At 39.5% G+C, this 19,283-nt stretch overlaps 1 protein-coding gene across 1 annotated transcript in view; it reads left to right on the top strand.

Annotated features, from left to right (window-relative positions):
- Window positions 1-19,283, top strand: part of Adgrv1 (adhesion G protein-coupled receptor V1) — a 543,344-nt gene that overhangs the window by 115,460 nt on the left and 408,601 nt on the right. The window contains exons 30-39 of the mRNA XM_028760109.1: window positions 139-354; window positions 1,129-1,373; window positions 2,596-2,777; window positions 3,543-4,354; window positions 5,810-6,019; window positions 12,416-12,546; window positions 13,096-13,195; window positions 14,511-14,690; window positions 15,315-15,478; window positions 18,508-18,601. Coding sequence (XP_028615942.1) covers window positions 139-354; window positions 1,129-1,373; window positions 2,596-2,777; window positions 3,543-4,354; window positions 5,810-6,019; window positions 12,416-12,546; window positions 13,096-13,195; window positions 14,511-14,690; window positions 15,315-15,478; window positions 18,508-18,601 — 2,334 coding nt within the window. The remainder of the gene's footprint in view (window positions 1-138; window positions 355-1,128; window positions 1,374-2,595; window positions 2,778-3,542; window positions 4,355-5,809; window positions 6,020-12,415; window positions 12,547-13,095; window positions 13,196-14,510; window positions 14,691-15,314; window positions 15,479-18,507; window positions 18,602-19,283) is intronic.

Genomic DNA, 19,283 nt, shown 5'->3' with positions numbered 1-19,283 from the left:
GGCATCACTTCCCTGGTGTGTGGGTGACACTTCCCTGGTGTGTGGGCATCACTTCCCTGGTGTGTAGGTGTCACTTCCCTGGTGTGTGGGATGCTTCTTCTGGAGTAAGCTTTCCCATTTGTCCCTGTGTCTTTGCAGGTGAGGATTACAGTATAGCATCATCAGATGTGGTCTTGCTGGAAGGGGAAACCACTAAAGCTGTGCCAATATATATTATTAACGACATCTACCCTGAGCTGGAAGAATCCTTTCTTGTGCAGCTGTTGAATGAGACAACAGGCGGAGCCAAGCTGGGGCCTCTAAGAGAGGCAGTCATTACCATAGAGGCTTCGGATGACCCCTACGGACTGTTTGGTAACCAGACTAATTTGTTTATCTCTCTTGCTCTTCCGTAAAGTCACAGAAAAAGTCACCTTTGCTTTATTTAAGATTGAATTGACAAAGGCGAATTTTGTTTGTTTGTTTTGTCTTTTGTTTTTGAGGTATTACTACTTATACATAAGATTCCTGGCGTAGGTTAATGGTTACCCAAAAAAATAAGAAACCACATTTTTCACATGGAGATACTCAAACCTGTTTGCGTTTGTGTCAATATTGGCTCTTTGGTGTGCTCTGTAAATCCTTTGTCTGAGCTTTAGGAGACAGTGCCATCCTGCCTGTGACGACTGCCTGTCCTGGAACTTGACACTCCATCATCTTAGCTTCTTCAATACCGGGTGATAAGCATGGATTGTATGCCTGGCTTTGATTTTTATATAATTTTTAAAAATGTTTAATTAACAAAATTTCCACCCACATTTGGGTTTTTAAACTTTCTTCTGCATAATGTTAGCTAGGAAGCAAAGTAGCAGCGACCTTTATAGCCCAGGCTGGGCCCGCAGTAGCTGCAGCACTTGGTGGGCTTATTCAGCTCATCATGCAGGACACAAGCCTGTCCCTTGTAGATGTTCACAATCTGCTTTTATCACAAAAAATTACAGGCAAACACTGGTAGTCCTGCCCAGCTTACATCACAGATACTGCTGAGGGTGCTTAGCGGGAGAATCCCCTCTCAGAGGGCACAGCTTGGTCTTAGTTTGTCACAGTTTCACTTTGTGTCTAAAAACAACTGTTCTGTCTGCCCTTCAGGTTTTCAGAATACTAAATTTATTGTAGAGGAACCTGAGTTTAACTCAGTGAGGGTAAACCTGCCAATAATTCGAAATTCTGGGACACTCGGCAATGTTACTGTTCAATGGGTTGCCACCATTAATGGACAGCTTGCTACTGGCGACCTGCGAGTTGTCTCAGGTAATGTGACCTTTGCCCCTGGGGAAACCATTCAAACCTTGTTGTTAGAGGTCCTGGCTGACGACGTTCCGGAGATTGAAGAGGTGAGAGGACTGACTAGTATAGAATTACATTGTAGATTATGCCTTGTCCTGTAGTGTGACTTAGTAGTGAGAATGATGAATACATGCTGTCTGCTGGGATTCCCCAGAATGCTAGGCTGAAGACTGTTTTACAACACACAGAAAGAAGGAAGTCTAGGATTGCATGGTGCACAGGCCAGCTTGCCAGTTTAAGATTGCTTTTGTGTGTGCATTTATGATGTGTTTTAGAACACTTCTGCTAAGTGATTATGCATGTGTGTATGTATGTATGCATGTATGTATGTATGCATATATATCATAATTATGCAACATTTATTTTTATATCATTCTGGCTTTTATCTCTGTCTCCTTTGGAGTCTGAGTCAGTTGTAACTAAGTGTAGATCTTGATTTTCTACAGACTCCCATTCTTCTTCTACGATTATAACAAACATGATAGGTCCATTTTCTGTAATGAAAATGCAATATGGAAAATATGAATAAGTTGGCTAATCACTAAAATTACTATAAATAAATTTTATGAAATTCAAGTATTATTAACTTGTAGGTTTCCTTTTAATAACAATTTTATTTAACTGCATATGAAGTCTATAACATTTATTTTAATCACTAATTGTGCCATTATTCATTTTAAAAAATAAACCATGCATTAGTACATGTAATATATTTCCTTCTTTCTAAACTTAGACGGCATTATACAATGATTTTTTAAGATTTGTTGAGAATTACAGTTTAAGATAGTATGGGAGAAACCCAGAACAGATTTGCTTATCACTGAAATGAATGCAGAATATTTCTCCTAAATAAGAAAAGCTTTGGTTATGAAAGTCATATTATTACAATGATAAACATAAATTTGTGTCTTTAATTTAAATTTACAATTTACTTATTTTAATAATTTTAAATGTACTTAGAATTTTAATTATTAAAATTATCTTTAAATAAACATTTTTAATTAAAAATAAAATTTAAATTTAAAAATTGAATTCTTATGACTAAGTAAATACTAAGCAATTTGAAGTTTTTTAATATATTATTGTGCTCCATTAAAATTTAACCGTGTATTATTTTGTTATATGTTAACTTCTGAGTGTAATGGGCAGTTTTTTGTGCTCATTTGCATCTCATCGTAATTCGTTATTGTGTGGATGTGTTTGGTATTTTCCTGCATCGTTCATCTCAGAACTGGGATGCTGTTAAGGAAGTTTTCACTATGTTTTTAGGTTGTCCAGGTGCAACTAGCTGCTGCCTCTGGCGGAGGTACAATTGGGTTAGATCGAGTGGCAAATATTGTCATTCCTGCCAATGATAACCCTTACGGTTCAGTAGCCTTTGTTCAGTCCATTTATCGTGTCCAAGAGCCTCTGGAGAGAAGTTCCTACGCTAACATAACTGTCAGGAGAAGGTGCGTGTGATAGCTACTGCATAGGAGTGCGGGCTGGGGAGGGTCCTACACTAACTAAACAGTGTGGAGCCGTATACTGTAAACTGTTATACCTTACTCCACAGCTTGTTACAGTACCTAAGCTGGATTATGTGTATTGATAGAAAGACTTAATCATATTTATTAGTGAAATCAAGATGGCCTTTTACACCATTGTGCTTGTTAGTGACCAAATCTATTGGTTTCCTAGGTAATATGTTCTAATTAGAGCTTGAATCCAGCTTGCTTTTAAACTTGGATATATGAAGGGTGGCTTTTAGGTTCTGTTTTTCATGCATTTCTTTTGTAGGGAATGTAATGTTCATTGGCCTCCTTCAGAAACAGACCAGAGAGGGTTGAGGGACCTGTAGCAGAATCGTCACATTTCTCTAAATGTATTCATTTTGCTGTCATTGCTATTTTTTTTTTTTTAGTGAAATCTAATAGTTAAAGTTTTGTAATTAGGCCTGGGAACTCTGAAATGGATGCCACTTGCCTACCTTGCAAAATATTTTCCTAGCAGAAGTAAAAGCGAGCTTTATCTGGTTGAAGACTAGGCAGCAGAGTTGCCACCAGGAACTAAAGTGCTGAAAGATAGACATAACTAAGAAATAAGGTTGTGTTAGTACTTGTGTTTAAATATTACTAAAAACGCTTCTCAAAGCCCATCAGCACCGTTCTCTGTGTGCAGCTCCCAGGTTAGTCCGAGTGCTTAACCTGCTTTTCCACTGTCCCTGCACATTTCAGCGGAGGACACTTTGGTCACCTGCTGCTGTTCTACAGTACTTCTGATATTGATGTAGTAGCTCTTGCAGTTGAGGAAGGTGAAGATGTGTTGTCCTTCTATGAACCACCGACTCAAGGGATGCCTGAGCCACTCTGGAGAACTTGGGTGAACGTGTCTGCAGTGGAGGAGACACAGCATACCTGTGCCACTTTGTGTCTCAAAGAACATGCTTGCTCAGCGTTTTCAGTTGTCGGTGGTGCCGACGGTCCTCAGTGCGTCTGGATGACTTCATGGGTCAGTTTATCTGTGAACAGCTCAGACTCCCAGACCTACAAGAAGAACATGACTAGGGTGGCCTCTCTTTTTAGTGGCCAGGCAGTCGCTGGTAGTGACTATGAGTCTGTGACAAGACAGTGGACCGTGATGCTGGAAGGCGATGAGTTTGCAAATCTCACTGTTTCTGTACTTCCTGACGATGTTCCTGAGATGGACGAAAAGTTCCTAATTTCTCTCCTTGAAGTTCACCTTATGAACATCACGGACAGTTTTAAAAACCAGCCAACCATAGGGCATCCGAATACCTCTGCAGTGGTCATAGGACTGAACGGGGATGCCTTTGGAGTATTCATTATCCACAGTGTCAGTCCCAATACTTCGGAAGATGGCTCATGTGTGGAGGTGCAGGAACAGCCACAAACCTCGGTGGAACTGGTTATCCACAGGACAGGAGGCAGCCTGGGACAGGTGATGGTCGAATGGCGCATTGTTGGTGGAACAGCTACTGAAGGTTTAGATTTTATAGGTGCCGGAGACATTCTTATTTTTGCAGAAGGTACGTCATGCTATAGGTGGATGTCAATATCATGTTCATAAAACCTTTTATCTCCCTGCATATTCTTATTCTTATAGAGATACTTTGTGATTTTGGAAACAATTATAAGCAATTTAGCTTGTAAATGGTTATCCTAACAGACACAGGCTCACATAACCTGGATATGTATGTTTTTAGGTTTTTTATTTTAATGAGACCTTTGGGGAACATCTAAATTTTATGCCCTTATGCATAATGACTGTGGCATTCATATGTTAGAAGCAATCTCAAGACAGGTTCTTATTTTATAAGAAAAGTTACAGGAAGGAGCTATGTATCCACTAACAAACATGTTGAAGAAGCAATGCTACGTGAGAATATGACGTTTTCAAATGTATTAGATAAAGCAGGATAGAATATCAGTGAAAAATTTTAAGTAAAAGTAGCCTGAAGTTTGACAGTTGTATTTATTTTAATGTGATCTTTGCCATAGATAGTTTGCTGTAGCAGTATTCTGAAACTTGTATAAGAGTGCCACAGAAGTTTTCATAAGTGATGCATGAAATGTAGCCAAGAGAGTCTAATGATATCATCTTCACACACTCAATCTTAACACTAGTTGGATATGATATTTAAATTTGGGAAGTTCATAATTTAGCTTGGTATACAAAGGTAATTTTAGTCAGGATATTTTTTGAACCCTGAATTTAACAATTACAAAAACACATAGTTAATTGTTTTTTACTCCTGTTTGAAAAAGTTACACATGTTCATAAGAATCTCAGAATATATACTGGATAAAACTTTTTAGTTATTAGCAATTCTATGTCTAAGAGCAATTCATTGTATCTGTTTATATTTTAATATACATACATTTTTGAAATTACTAACTATATATGTAACAGACTTTAATCTAGTAAACATTGTGTTTGAGAATAAAATTTTTAAATGTCTTAAAGCTGGCTGGAAATGTAGTTTGGTCAGTACAATGCTTGTCTCGCATTCACAAAGCCCTGGCTATAATCCCGAGCACCATGTAAACCAAAGTGGGAATATTTGCATCTGATCCTAGCGCTCAGCTGATAGAGCTGCAGGGGCAAGACTTCACTGTCATCCCCAGCTGAGGCTGATGCAATGCTTGCTTCGTTAGATAAGACTATCTCAAGAAATAAAATAAAATGTTAGAAAACCCTTCTGTGTCGGGGTGGAGGGTGGGCTAGGAGGGGAGATGAATCCTGAGTGGGTGATGGCAGGAAAGAGCCAGGCGATTGGTAACAAGAGATAAAAGTTGTAAATTTCTCATGGCTTAGATAAATATAAAGGACCATATAATGTAAAGCAATTTCATTATATACATTATTATATTGAATTATAATTGATACATTTTTACTTATCTTTTAAAATTAAAGGTTATTTTTGGACTTTCAGGTTGGTATTTCGCTGATTTAACTTTTCATTTCTTTAACTTTTTTCTAGGTGAAACCAAAAAGACAGCCACCTTAACCATTTTGGATGATTCTGAGCCAGAAGACGATGAAAGCATACTTGTCCGTCTGGTGGCCACGGAGGGCGGAAGCAGAATCCTGCCCAGCTCTGACACCGTGACTGTTAACATCTTGGCAAATGACAATGTGGCAGGAATTGTCAGCTTTCAAACAGCTTCGAGATCTGTCATAGGCCACGAAGGTGGGTTCCATTTGCTATTGAACACATTCTTTCTTATTTCCACAGATGTGATTCTTTGTTTCATGTTCTGAAGCATCTGTTTTGTTTTTTTTCTTTTCTGGTTGAGCTGTGTTTTTAATCTGCATAGCACTTCCTTTAGAAAAGGGCTGTAAAGTATGCAGTGTTTAACCATATGGATGAGCCTCACAGATACTGGGATCTGCTTGCTATTCCCACTGCTGAGGTGCTGGGTGCCTCCATATTGGAATGCTTGCGTTTCTCCTCTGATAAATCACAACACAGTCCATATGTCACAGAGGTCTTTGGGAAGTGAGCTATAAATTCGAAGTGCTTAGTATAGTTTTTGGCAAGTGTAGTATGTGTATTTTGGTACCTATTGTTATTGAACAGTAAAATATTGAATATCAGTGAAAATATTCATAATTGGTGAATATTTTTGCCTCAGTTTTGTAGTTTACTATATTTTATGAACACTGTATCACATTAGAAAGACTGATACAGTGTTTGTTTTAAACACTACAATTTCCCTGCAGTTTTAGTATTCTGTCTCAGAAACAGGCTACTTTTGTTTGATTCAAATACTACAATGATGCTATCTTTGGAAACAAAAAAAAACTGTTTTGAAATTAGTGAAACATTACCGAATGCCCTTCATCACATAGTTTGAATCCTGTGTTTAACAATAACTCTAAAGACTAAGAGATGAAAATGCTATGGCTCACATACGTGGATCTCTTCAGAGGAAGCACAAAGCTCATGCACACAGGCTAAATGATCCGACAGGCCAAAGAGCTAGTTAGCAGCCATGCTGGAAACTTAATGCATGGTAGTTAGTGTGCTTCTTTTCTCCTTACTGTATGCATCCAACTTGCAAATTTGCTGAACTTGTCTAAACGTGTGAGCCCTTTGCTGACACTCTTTGCTTTTGCTAATGGTTTAGATTTGCGTCTTTGTCAGTCCAATAATGAATAAAAGTGACAAATTGTCATAAGCCTGCACATCACTATCAAGAGCTATTTGTAGAGTAGATTAGAACACCATCACAGGACTCCTTAAAGATGCTGACAAGCCTATGGAGTGTTACCTGTGTGCTGGGTCCACTCCCATCATTTCCATATTTCAGAAGTAGCTCCTTGCGATCCCTTGTGGAGGATATCACACACTCTGAAGTAAAGAGACAACATTGAGGTCAACAGTGAAACTTCATCTCCACAGCACTGGAATCCAAAGTCTGTGCCATGGGGAGTCCCTCGGCAGAGACTGTTTTCCCTGGAATCGTATCTGCTGGAGAACCTGACTGTAAACGTTTGGAGTGATTCAAATGCAAGATTAACAAATCTGAGTAGTGATGCCTATTTGAAAGAAGGAAATTGGAAGGAGAAGCTTGCTCTATCTCTAGTTAGAAATGGAAGTTGGATTCTCATGGATGTCTTAGACTGAGAGGAAAAGCAAATTGTCAGGATAGAACCATGTGGAGTAGCAGGCTATGGTGCTGGTCAGAAAGATCTTGTGACAGGAGAAAGGGCAGAAGAGACCCAGGAGCAAAAATAAAATTAGATACCCAAAGGAGAAAGCCATCAGTCAAAACAGCAGCGATGGCAGAATTAAGGGAGAGATGGGGGCAGAAGCAAGTGTCTAAAATGACTAAGTGACTTAGCCATGCAGAGTGTGTGTACCAAGTTTAGTCCAAGTTCTGCCTAAACTTTCAGCTGTTGGTCTGTGACAAGAAGATAAGAAAGTTTATGATAGTTTCAACTTTGCTGTGATAATGGTCCCATATCTGATCCTACGATCAGGACAAAGAACCCGTGGCTACGTAGTTCATTGCTCCTAGGGCTACGTAGTTCATTGCTCCTAGGGCTACGTAGTTCATTGCTCCTAGGGTGGAGCCTACTAATACTGCTCTGCTCAGTGTGCTTAGGACTAAACGAACTCCCAGTGATGTGCTGCTATACCCATAGTGCATCTCTCAACCCTCATCAGAGAAGCTGCTATTTGCAGTAGACTGTGGTTAATACAGAGAGCCAGCCACAGCTGGCCAAGGCACATAGAGGAAGAGATTTCTGAGTGCTCACCCTTAAATGGGACATCTGTATAGCACTCCTTTCCCTAAGGCTCAGGTATCACCGTGGCTGAGTGGACAGAAAGATTCTAAGAACCAGAGGCTGTGGGTAACTAAAACAGAAGTGTGTTCTGGACACATCAGGGTAGTTGCACGTATGAATCCACACTGGTCGTGACAGCTGCAAGTCCTCCAGAAGCTCACATCAGCTAAAATGCCACCAGGAGAAAGGGAGGTGGGTGTGGAGTGCCACCCCTGCTTCAAGAACATGAATCAGTTTTCTTTATGGCTGTGTTCCCTGGTAGGTGGAATGCACTCTACTAGACAGCCACAGACCCAAGCATATATAACTGTCACTGACTGGACTGCATGGCTTTCCTCTATCTATCTATCTATCTATCTGTCTGTCTGTCTGTCTGTCTGTCTGTCTATCTATCTATCTATCTATCTATCTATCTATCTATCTATCTATCATCTATCTATCATCTATCTATCCATCTATCTATGTGTTTTTGAGAAAAGTTTGCTATATAACATTGGCCATCTTAGAACTCACTCTGGAGACCAGGCTGGCTACACACTCATAGAGATTTACCTGCTTCAGCCTCGTGAGTTCTGGGATTATAGTCATGTGCTTCCACGCCCTGCAGATACAAAGCTTAGTGGACTATGATGGGGTGGAAACGGAGGAAACTGGGAGGAAACGGAGTAGGGAAGCAAATACAACCAGAATGCAATGGGTGAAATTCTCAAAGATTTCATTAAAATATGTATTAAAGGGTGTATAGACACCCAACATCCGCTTAGTTTTTCGATTATAAGACAATTATGTCCTGTCAGTGATTCTGTGAGTGCTTACGTAGTGATAGGGATGGTCGGTGGAGGAGCCGTGAAGGAGCCAGGTGGCTGTTCTAGCATCTTAGAGAACCTGCACACCCTGGCTCCTGGGATCTTTTGGGGTTGAATGAATTTCATCTGAAAAGATATTGTGATTGTTTTAGTTTCTGACAGCCACATGTCATCAGCAAATACAAAACAGAGAAATTAATAATTAAATTAAATAGTAACTAAATCCAGTCAGAAAATCTGCACTTTGAATATGGTCTCACAGACTTAAGGAAGGCTTTTAGGAAGTGAACATTGGTTTAGACTGATATCCAGTGACTTGTTGCATGGCCAGCCACCAAGTCAGAGCAGATGCTGGAGGAGCAAAACCCACTCTGCAGAGCACACCGTGAGTGTGCTCCCTCAGATAACACTGAGAGGAGAGAAGAGGAGGTGGACCTAGGAAAGTCATCAGAACATACAGAAGATTTCCAACCTCTGTCTTACTGGATCAGACAGTTGAGCCTGTGTGAGTGCCGGGGGAATTGCTATGCTAGAGAGGAAAGACCACCAAATCCCACTGAATGGTTAAAAACAATCAGCAAGAACAACAATAAAAAAAAAAAACACAGTTTGGAGATCAAATAGATTTCCAAATGGGAAAAAAAGCAAATTTAGGTTATGACTGTAGATTTATGAGGACTAAATGTAGTTCTACCAATTGTCTTTCCTTTTGGAATGGTAAGGACCTTCAGGAGCTAGGATTCTTTTCTGGAGTTATAGTAGAGAGAGTAAAGTTCCTATATTTCATGTAATCACAATATTTATTTAATGAGAATAATCTGCGTTCCCCTATGGATTGTCTTCAAGTTTATTTTTAAAATGACCTTCAAAGTAAACACTCAAACAAGTCTCCAATGTGTCCCCCACCTTTTGGTTTCCATGTGGACTTATATCAGATGATTTTTCCAGTGATGCACAGACCCTGGTGGGTGAGGGGCAGGTGGAGCTATTCCTCACCAAGATACGGAAGGTGGTTCAGGCCCCCAGGAAATGTTGATATTTGAAAACCAGAACATGTTCTTTCTCAGGCTTTCCTCCAGTTCTTTGCCAAACTGGGAAGGCAAAGGCCTAGGTCTGTTTTTCCTTCTCCTGTGTCTGTGTCTGCTCTTTGAGGGCCGCCTTGTGAAGGTTGCCTCTGGGATTTGATGTTACATTTCCCAGGGGGTAATTTCAATGGCTCTTGGGCTTCTTCCTGAAAGGAGCAGAACCAGGTCCTTTGGTTTCATTATAGCTTAGAAAAATGTTCATGCTATTCTTGCTCCTGACATGAAAAATGTTCCAAAGACTTGTTAGACTATATGGGGAAGGAATACCTTTTACTCTTGTATGGGCATCAAATGTCAATCTTTAAGCCATGTTTCTATAGATAGGTAGTTTCCACAATAGACAGTTTCAGAGTTGTGTTAGAAGCTGAGTATCTCACACGAGGCACATTCAAGGAATTTTTTTTTTACTTTCTTTCTCTTCTGTGTATTTTACTTTATCTTCATCACAGAATGGTGCCTTTCTCCCAAGTCTTTGTATACAAGTTTACAATCTCAGTCTTTTATTATGAGCACGGGATCTCCTTCAACATGGACAGTCTTGGACCTGGCATTTGTTTTCTTGCCATTTGTGTTCTTGTTGCGTTTTGTAAACTTCATTAAATAACTAATATTTTTGACTTAGTGTTAGATTTTGTGATTTTCCAATTTTGTCAGTCCCCGACACTGCCCATGAAGCATGTTGAAAACTGCAGACATCTTCCCTTGCCTGCAGTACAGATGTTCTCTGTAGGAAGCACTGTGTGCTGCATACAAGAGGGGCTCTAGGAGTTCATGTTTGTTCTTGTGGATAATGCAAATGTAAAACATATTAAATGATGCTCAGGTGATTATGGTTGATTGTGTACGTGTAGTTACTCTTAATTCTTTGGAGTGTTCTCTTCATAATCAGCACTACCTATGTGTTAAACAACAGTCAAAGGCATAGCCTATTAAAGTAACTGTGACTAAATACATTTGTATTAATACTCTTAATATGTATTTAAAAATATTTCTGGTGTTTTTACTTTCTGATATTTTCTGACTGTCTCCAAAATAATTCACTTTACTCAAATATTATGTTTAGACTTATTCTTAAGATTTTATTTTGTTTTCTTCATAATTTTAAGTTGTCTTTAAATGAATTAAGTCATGGTATTCTAATTTAAGAATTGCTATTAAACATACTAATCTGAGGTCTGAAGCTGTAGCTCACTGTTCAGGTGTTCTCTTATCAAGTTCAAGGCCTGCATGGCAGGTGGTGGGGGTGAGGGTGGGGGTGGGGACTGGTGGAGTGTTTCCCAGCAATATCACAAGTAAAAAAAAAAAAAAAGAATGAAATCCGTGTTTAGGTCAGTTGTGTTTAGAAGTTTAGAAATGCACTAGTTTGAAAAGAATATTAGAACATTGTGTTTATATTTTATTTCTACTCCTGTTTGAAAAGTGATGAAAGATAACTAGTATACACAAAGCTATTTTCAAAATAGCGTCTTACATGAATATGTATTTGGGGATTTCAACTTTAGTTTTGTGCTACAAACTGTAAATAATGACGTGTTCTTAAAGCTTTTAAAAAGATTACTGCTTGCCATTTCTTCATAACTTTAATGAGGTTGTTCATAGTGCATTATATCTCGTGTTTATCACTATTCAGAGTTAGCAATTTGAGTATAATGTTAGGAAGCCATGTAGCATCAGCAGAGCTCCAAGTCGCTTCCATCTCCCCTTTAACAATTTGAAAGACATGATTCTGAAAATCTTCTTCATTTTTATAAAATGTTAAATGTTGATAAAAGCCCGGAAAGGAAAATAGCTATGCAGTTATTAGGGAATGCTAATGTAACCATGGGAGAGTTGCAGGTAAATGCTAATGGACAGGTTTGACACCTTTCCTTGGATCTCCTTTTATAAAACAGGATCCATGGTGATGTAGTAAGTTGCAACCTAAACAAATGTGATTTTCAGGTATCTGCAACCATTCTTATGCATGCATTGTGTAAAACCACATTGCCTCCTAGTGTAAAGAGTTTGTGTCTTCTGGGGAAACAAAGGAAGGACTTCACTGTGTCCTGACTAGTTCTGACTGTGGCTGTAATGTTACAGAAGGTCCCTGTGTGTTCTGGGGCATGCTTTGGAGGGTTGATACATTTCCTTCCCACTTTCTGTTATCGTGTCTTCTGTAATGCATCTTTCATTTCCTGAAGGTTTACCACAGCAAGTATTCAGAAGTGGACCTCTATACTAATGAATGACAGGCATGTGTCTTCATTCACATGCTAGAACATTCACCACATAACAAAGAGCTCTGTTATGTTCTTGGAAAAGGGCCCTTAGCGGAGGCATGCTTGAGGTTGGGTTTTGCTAACTTTGAAGATGAAGTTCATTCCTATTAAGTGCTTGTTAATTGTATTCCCTCCCTTGCAGGAGAAATGCTGCAGTTCCATGTGGTAAGAACACCCCCAGGTCGAGGAAATGTCACTGTCAACTGGAAAGTTGTTGGACAAAATCTGGAAGTCAATTTTGCTAACTCTACCGGCCAACTGTTCTTCTCTGAGGTAACATCATGAAGAAAAGCATTGCCATAATTTTCTGAAGACAGTGGAACATCTTGAGGAAGATAGAGTAGAAAATGAACACCACCACATTGTATTGGTCATCTTTCTCTTCATTTTACACCTGCCTGGCTTGTGCTCTTCATTGATGTATTTAACTTTGTCTCCATTTCTGCTGCTTTGATGTGGAGTTAAAGCCCAGTACCTCCTATACTGGGCTGAGCATCGAATAACTAGAACTCCATGCCATTAGTGTCCTCTGTTCTCATTTTTCTCTATCATCACTCAGATATGTCTTTGTGTTACTGCTTTCTCATATACACCACTCACTGGTTAAGATTTAAATTGTTTGGCTCAGCAGTTAAAATGTTGGGTTAGTACTTTAAACCTGGTATCTCGAGTCAATGGGTTCTGTTAATTGATCTCTAAGTCAATGTTGGTTCAAATGAAGCTATGTTTGACTGCACACTGTAAGTATACAGCCAATGAAAGCAGGGTATGGGTTATGTGCAGTAACAATACAAGCATGGTATTTCTCTCTGTTTGTCACAGGGGACATTGAATAAAACAATATTTGTACATTTGTTGGATGACAATATTCCTGAGGAGAAAGAAGTATACCAGGTTGTTCTGTATGATGTCAAGACACAAGGTAATTTAGACCTTTCTTTTGAAGTTTTCTTTGGTATTTTTGTTTAGACAAGAAAGAAATGAAGTGACAAGTTTCTATCACTGTGTCTAAGAAGTAAGCATATGCTAACTAAAAGAGAGTTATTTTGTAGCCACCATGGTCCTGTCAATCTGTGATCCCTGTGTTCAGGAAGCTGAGGAAGGAGGATTGTAAGGTTGGGCTCACATTGTAAGTGCCAGGCCATCCAGAACTACCAAGTGAGAGCCTTTCTTTGCGAATATGTTACTTTAAATAGTAAATATCCCTCAGACATATTAGATTGAAAAAGCTCCTGGGCTGGCATATGAACACTGGTCGTTATGGGCTGTAGAAAAGTACTCTAAAAGCTGTGCTACATAGGACTGGGAGGATGGCTCAGTAGGTAAAGAGCTGGCAGTGAAACTGTGAAGAACTTAGGGCAGATACCCAGTGCCCAAAGCTGCTCATGGTTGTGCATATCTGTAATTGCCAGCATCCTGCTGCAGGGGGAGCAGAGCCAAGAAAACCCTCAGGTGCTCACAGGCCAGCTTGGCTGGCAGCTAGAGTGCAGACAACAGAAGACCTTGTCACAGATAAGGAAGAAGGGGGGTCTACACTCATGCTTTTCTATGGATGGTCACATGTGCACCATCACAGCATGTGCGCGCGCGCACGCGTGCGCACACACACACACACACACACACACACACACACACACACACAGGAAACCAGCCACACTCATACACAAACAAATACTAAAGAAGGACTTGAAATGTTTTGCCACCTCTAAACAGAGGTTAGTTTTTTGAGACATGGTCCTGCTATTGTAGCCCATGCTGGCCTCAACTTCACTGTGTAGCCTGAGTTGTCTTCCAACTCATGATTTTCCTACCTCAGCGTAACAGGGCGAGTGACATGTAATTAACATATTACATAGTCATTTGTTAAATAAAACACATTTGCAAACATAAAAAATTTTGACTTTCTTTTTATGTTAGAATTTAGATTTTGAACCAATTACTGTTTACAGATAAATTTGGTCTTTTTTGAAAAAATTGCTTGAGTAGGTTATTTCCTGTCTATTAATTTCTATAATTCACGCAACCAATATGGTCAGTAGTGATGATAACATCCACATAGAAGAATCCACGTGTTGTTGTGTGGAGGTTGTAGACTGCTTGTCAGCCTGAACATTTCTGGGAGGGACCGGACGGCTGACTGGTTCTCACACGCTCCGCCAACATGGAAGTGGTTTAAGAATTCTGAAGTTGCTGAATCGTTGAGATCTGAGTTCCTGATGCGCTCCCTGATTTGTTAGGAGTCTTGCCAGCGGGAGTTGCTCTGCTTGATGTCCAGGGCTATGCAGCTGTGTTGACAGTCGAAGCCAGCGATGAACCACATGGCGTTTTAAACTTCGCTCTCTCTTCAAGATTTGTTGTGCTCCAAGAAGCTAACATAACAGTTCAGCTCTTTGTCAACAGAGAGTTTGGATCTCTAGGTTTGTGTTCCTCTGGAGTAAGTACTCAATGGGGTTTCTAGACAAGGGCCTTTACAATTCTGTTTTTAATTTTAAAAATCTATTTGTGTGAATGAAGCCATTGGTAATATAAATCCTCAAAGGAAGACAGTGTTTAGCACAGTACTTTGTAACATCTTTATTTTTTTTAAAAAAAAGTTAGAGGAATCACCTGTTTTCACAGAAAGGCTGTGAACCAAACAGCCATTCAGTCTCAGAGCATATAGTAGTAGGCTACTGTGGCATCTCTATACGGGGTATGGTGAATGCGGGCTTTCTTCATGTTTTTTCCTTATCCTTTTGGGACAAGTAAAGACACAGTAAAGAAAATGGAAGTATACCAGGCCCTCTGGGAATAGGCTTAAAAGTACTACATCATTTCTTTTACCCTGTACTAAAACAAGTCCCAGAGCCAAACTGCAAATCCAGGAGGCAGGGATCTGTGTCTTTTTAACAGTGGACATTACAGTGCTGGTCCATGTCAAAGACTGCAGCATCAGGACCAGTGATGGGACTGAAAATAATAGGAAAGACTTCACAGTAAGACAGTTTTAAAGGTGTAGCTAATCATCTTTTTTAAAAAAAACAAACCATGAATTCCCCTAGGAGCCATCAATGTCACATATGCCACTGTTCCTGGAATAGTAAGTCTGAAAAATGAAACAGAAGGGAACCCTGCAGAGCCAAAGGCTGACTTCGTCCCCGTGGTGGGCTTTCTGGTTTTAGAGGAAGGAGAAACAACAGCAGCCATCAATATCACTATCCTTGAGGTAAACGCTCATGTTGTTTCCATGATCTTAGGCTCAACCCAAATGATCACACAGAGTGGAAATTGATAGAAAAATTTATGTAACCGTAGACTGTAAAAAGTGCCTAGAGATTCTTAACAACTTTGTATTTAAAAGTAGCAGTTTTTATGGTGACTAAGATTGTATAATACTTTTTGCTTGTCTCTATATTAAATATTGTTATCTTTATTATTTGTAAATTTTCTTCAAAACTTGAAAATTCTACAGTGTTTAGAGATTTCAAGAGTCTATTTGGTTGGTTTCCCTGCTGGTGGCGTTAGATCGGGTTACGGCTTTCCTTGATCTTTTTTTCTTTAATTTCAAATCACTCAGGAGTTTCCATTAGTGTTTAGATTGGCCAGCCTGCTGTTGTGTATTTTATTATAGAGACATTGTGTGGAGATAATATCCCTAGGACACTTTCCTATAAAGTGGCTCTAGGCTAAGAGGTTTCCAGGGAGCATTTTGATAATACCCAAGGATTCACCAGACCCACAGGTTCCTGTAGACCATATCTCTGGGTGACATTAGTTAAATTAGGGACTGGAAACTCGCTAGAGGCTGATAGTGGAAAACAAGGTTATGATCAAACTTAATGTCATCAGCAGTGACTGAAATTGCAACTTGAATGAGTTTTCACACCGCAAAAGCTTGTGTTTGGGGAGTTTGTGGTTCTGCTATGTAAATGCTCTTCTAGGAGGTTATAGAAAGAACTCTGTGGACAGAAAGGGTAAAGATAGTGGGGAATATAGAAGTGGGAATGATTGTATGTATTGAAAATACATTTCTGTTATTTTGTATTTGCTAGTTCAATGCTTTTATTCTATCAGAGGCTTTTTGTAGTTTTACAAAATTATTAGTAATGTAAGCTATATGCCCTGTGAGGTTGTTATTTCTACTGCATGGTGAACAACATGAGAACTCCAGATTCAAGAACAAAAGGTGCCATCATGTCAGTGTGTAACAAGATCTGACAAAATGTCTACACAGACAATATAAATGCCTGATCTGTTAATGTAGCAAATTAGACACTATAAATATACTACACACACACACACACATGAACACACATACACTACTACACACACATACATGACACTACAGACACATACACACAGACACAGGCGCATACATACTCACAATACACTATATTACACACACACACACGACACTACGTACACACACACATATACATACACTATACCACACACACATAAGCACACATGCACACTATACTACACACACATACATGGCACTACAGACACACATAACAAACACATATACATACACTACACTCTACACACATAAACACACATGCACACTATACCACATATACATACATGACACTTCAGACAGACACAACAGAGGCACACACACATACACTATAATACACATACACACACACACACACACACACACACACACTCCCTAGTTAAGTGAGCTTTGAAAGTACAACATAATGCCCCCACCTGCTCCTCCAAGTCTGCTTTTATAAGTGTGGATTTTCCATGCACTGCCTTTTCTGTCTTGCCATTTTCAAGGCTTGTTCTCTGAGCAGTCTAGATTAGAACACAGCAGGCCTGACATGTGGAAGCAAGCCACTGTGGGCTGTGGGAAGGGAGGGTTGTTACCCACCTTTGCCCAGATACTGTTGCCTGTCTAGAGACAAATTTTAAACTTCTTTTTTCTCACATAGAAACATGTCTCAGATCAGATGAAAAATGTGTTGGCATGTGTGTACTTGGTGCGGGTAATATTTAGAAATCTGGCTGTTCAACGCGGCTCTGCTAGTTATCTGGGCTGCCCACCATGTTCCAGACTAGAAGTGGCCAGAGGCCAAGAGCACCCCACAAGATATTACTAGGGCAGCTGGTTCCACTGAACAGCTCCATAGAGACCATGGCCCAAAGCATAGATTTTGTACCAACCATGTCACCTTCATGGTTCTCAGCTAAGCCCCAGAAGATACCACCATGCTCGTACCCAGTAGAATGAAGAATCTTAATACTTAAAGATTATCCAAAGGATTATGTATTAGAAATGCTCAATTAACAAGATGCCCACACAATTGGAGTTGTTAGCCAATACCTAACCTTTAGATATAAATTGTTACCCAGGACTGCTCTCAACCAATTCGTCCTCCTCCATGGTTGCCAATCTCCTCTCTCCTCTTCCTTCTCCTTCCCACTCTTTGCTTCTCCCACATTAGCTCCTTCCAAATTACTGCAAATGTGTGGGGAAAATATCCTGCTACATGTACTGATATTTTAGGCATATGAATATATGTATATACACACACTCACATATGTGTGCACATACTGCACACACACACACACTCACACTCACACTCACTCACTCTTTGTGTAAACTTTGTGAGTATTTGCGACCTGGAGTCACTCCTGACATGGCTTTACTGCTCCTGCATTAGGGCACCTTCTTTGTTTTCAGCGTTAATTGTGGGACTATTGACTAATAATAATCACTATCACGTTCAAAGGCTTTGTTGTAGCTGGACAGTCCTCACAGACTACTGTTCATTACCAGCAGCAAACCATACCCGTGTGCTTATTATTTCTCCATAACAAGCATGGTAGAGTTGAGGCTTTGGAATATAAACGGCTAACCTTAAACCCCCAGAGGTTGTCCTCAGCCTTCCTGTTCCCCTTTCTGAACAGCAGGTATCAGAGAAATTGAGCATTTTTTGCAATACGTTCTCTTTGAAATAATTAGATTCATATACTTAGATAGTTGGTTTCCTTATAAACTGTGCTTAAAATGTTATAATTTTGAGGTGCTTTCATAGTGTTCCACCTAATAAATTCCACATATAAGCTTGACACTGTTATATTTATATTCCCTATTATATTAAATATTTTACTATGTGTTTATGTTTTCCACTACATTTTCCTGTTTGTGCATATGCATTTATAATATAACTTAAAGAATAGCTTATGAGGAATAATTTCTTTAAGGCATAGTTAAAGCCTTTTTAATGATTTTAATTTTTGCAGGATGATATACCAGAGCTAAAAGAATATTTCTTGGTGAATTTGACTCATGTTGATCTCATTATGGCTGCTCTGACTTCATTTCCTCCCAGACTCGGTATGGGGCTCCCGCGCATGACCCTTTTACTAACTTGAAGGGACTTCATTGTTTTAATCAGAGTGAATTGTTATGCGGATGTAACACCGCTCCTTGCTTTGTTTGTTCAGCCGCGTGTGAGAATGTGATGAGCATTGAGACTTATTCTAGTTAGAGACTGTCATTGCCATTTTGTAAGCAATGTAAAGGCAATAATTGCTGTGGTGCTTTTTGAATTTTACAACTGTGTTATAGCTAGATATGCAACCTGCAAGGTGTTATTCCTTTTTTCAAATGTATTTTTCCTTCATTTTCTTTAAAAGTGTAATTAGCTATCTTCCTAAGCTGACCGTTTTCTTTCAGGCTTAATACTTACTTTGCACCTTCTGCTGCTTGCTTCAGTGCTGACCTTTGATATTTTTCTTTTCATGCTTTTAGAAAACTTAATTCATTACAGACTGAAAGGTAAAGCTTGAACCTTGGTAGAAAATTATTTAGACCCTTCGTTAAGATATAGACTAAGTAGTGCTGGAAAGTATGTGTGGTGTGCATACCTTAGAGGTCAGCCTGTCCCGATGTAGGTGTGCAGGACAGAGGGGAGTTGTTAGTCCATTGTCTGCAGGACAGGGGGGTTAGTCCATTGTCTGCAGGACAGAGGGGAGTTGTTAGTCCATTGACTGCAGGACAGGGGGGTTAGTCCATT

Source organism: Grammomys surdaster, unplaced genomic scaffold (genome assembly GCF_004785775.1).
Source record: "Grammomys surdaster isolate TR1022 unplaced genomic scaffold, NIH_TR_1.0 126391, whole genome shotgun sequence".
Classification (NCBI taxonomy): Eukaryota; Metazoa; Chordata; class Mammalia; order Rodentia; family Muridae; genus Grammomys; species Grammomys surdaster.
The sequence above is the reverse complement of the archived record's forward strand: the minus strand, read 5'-3'. Positions and strand labels throughout refer to the sequence as shown.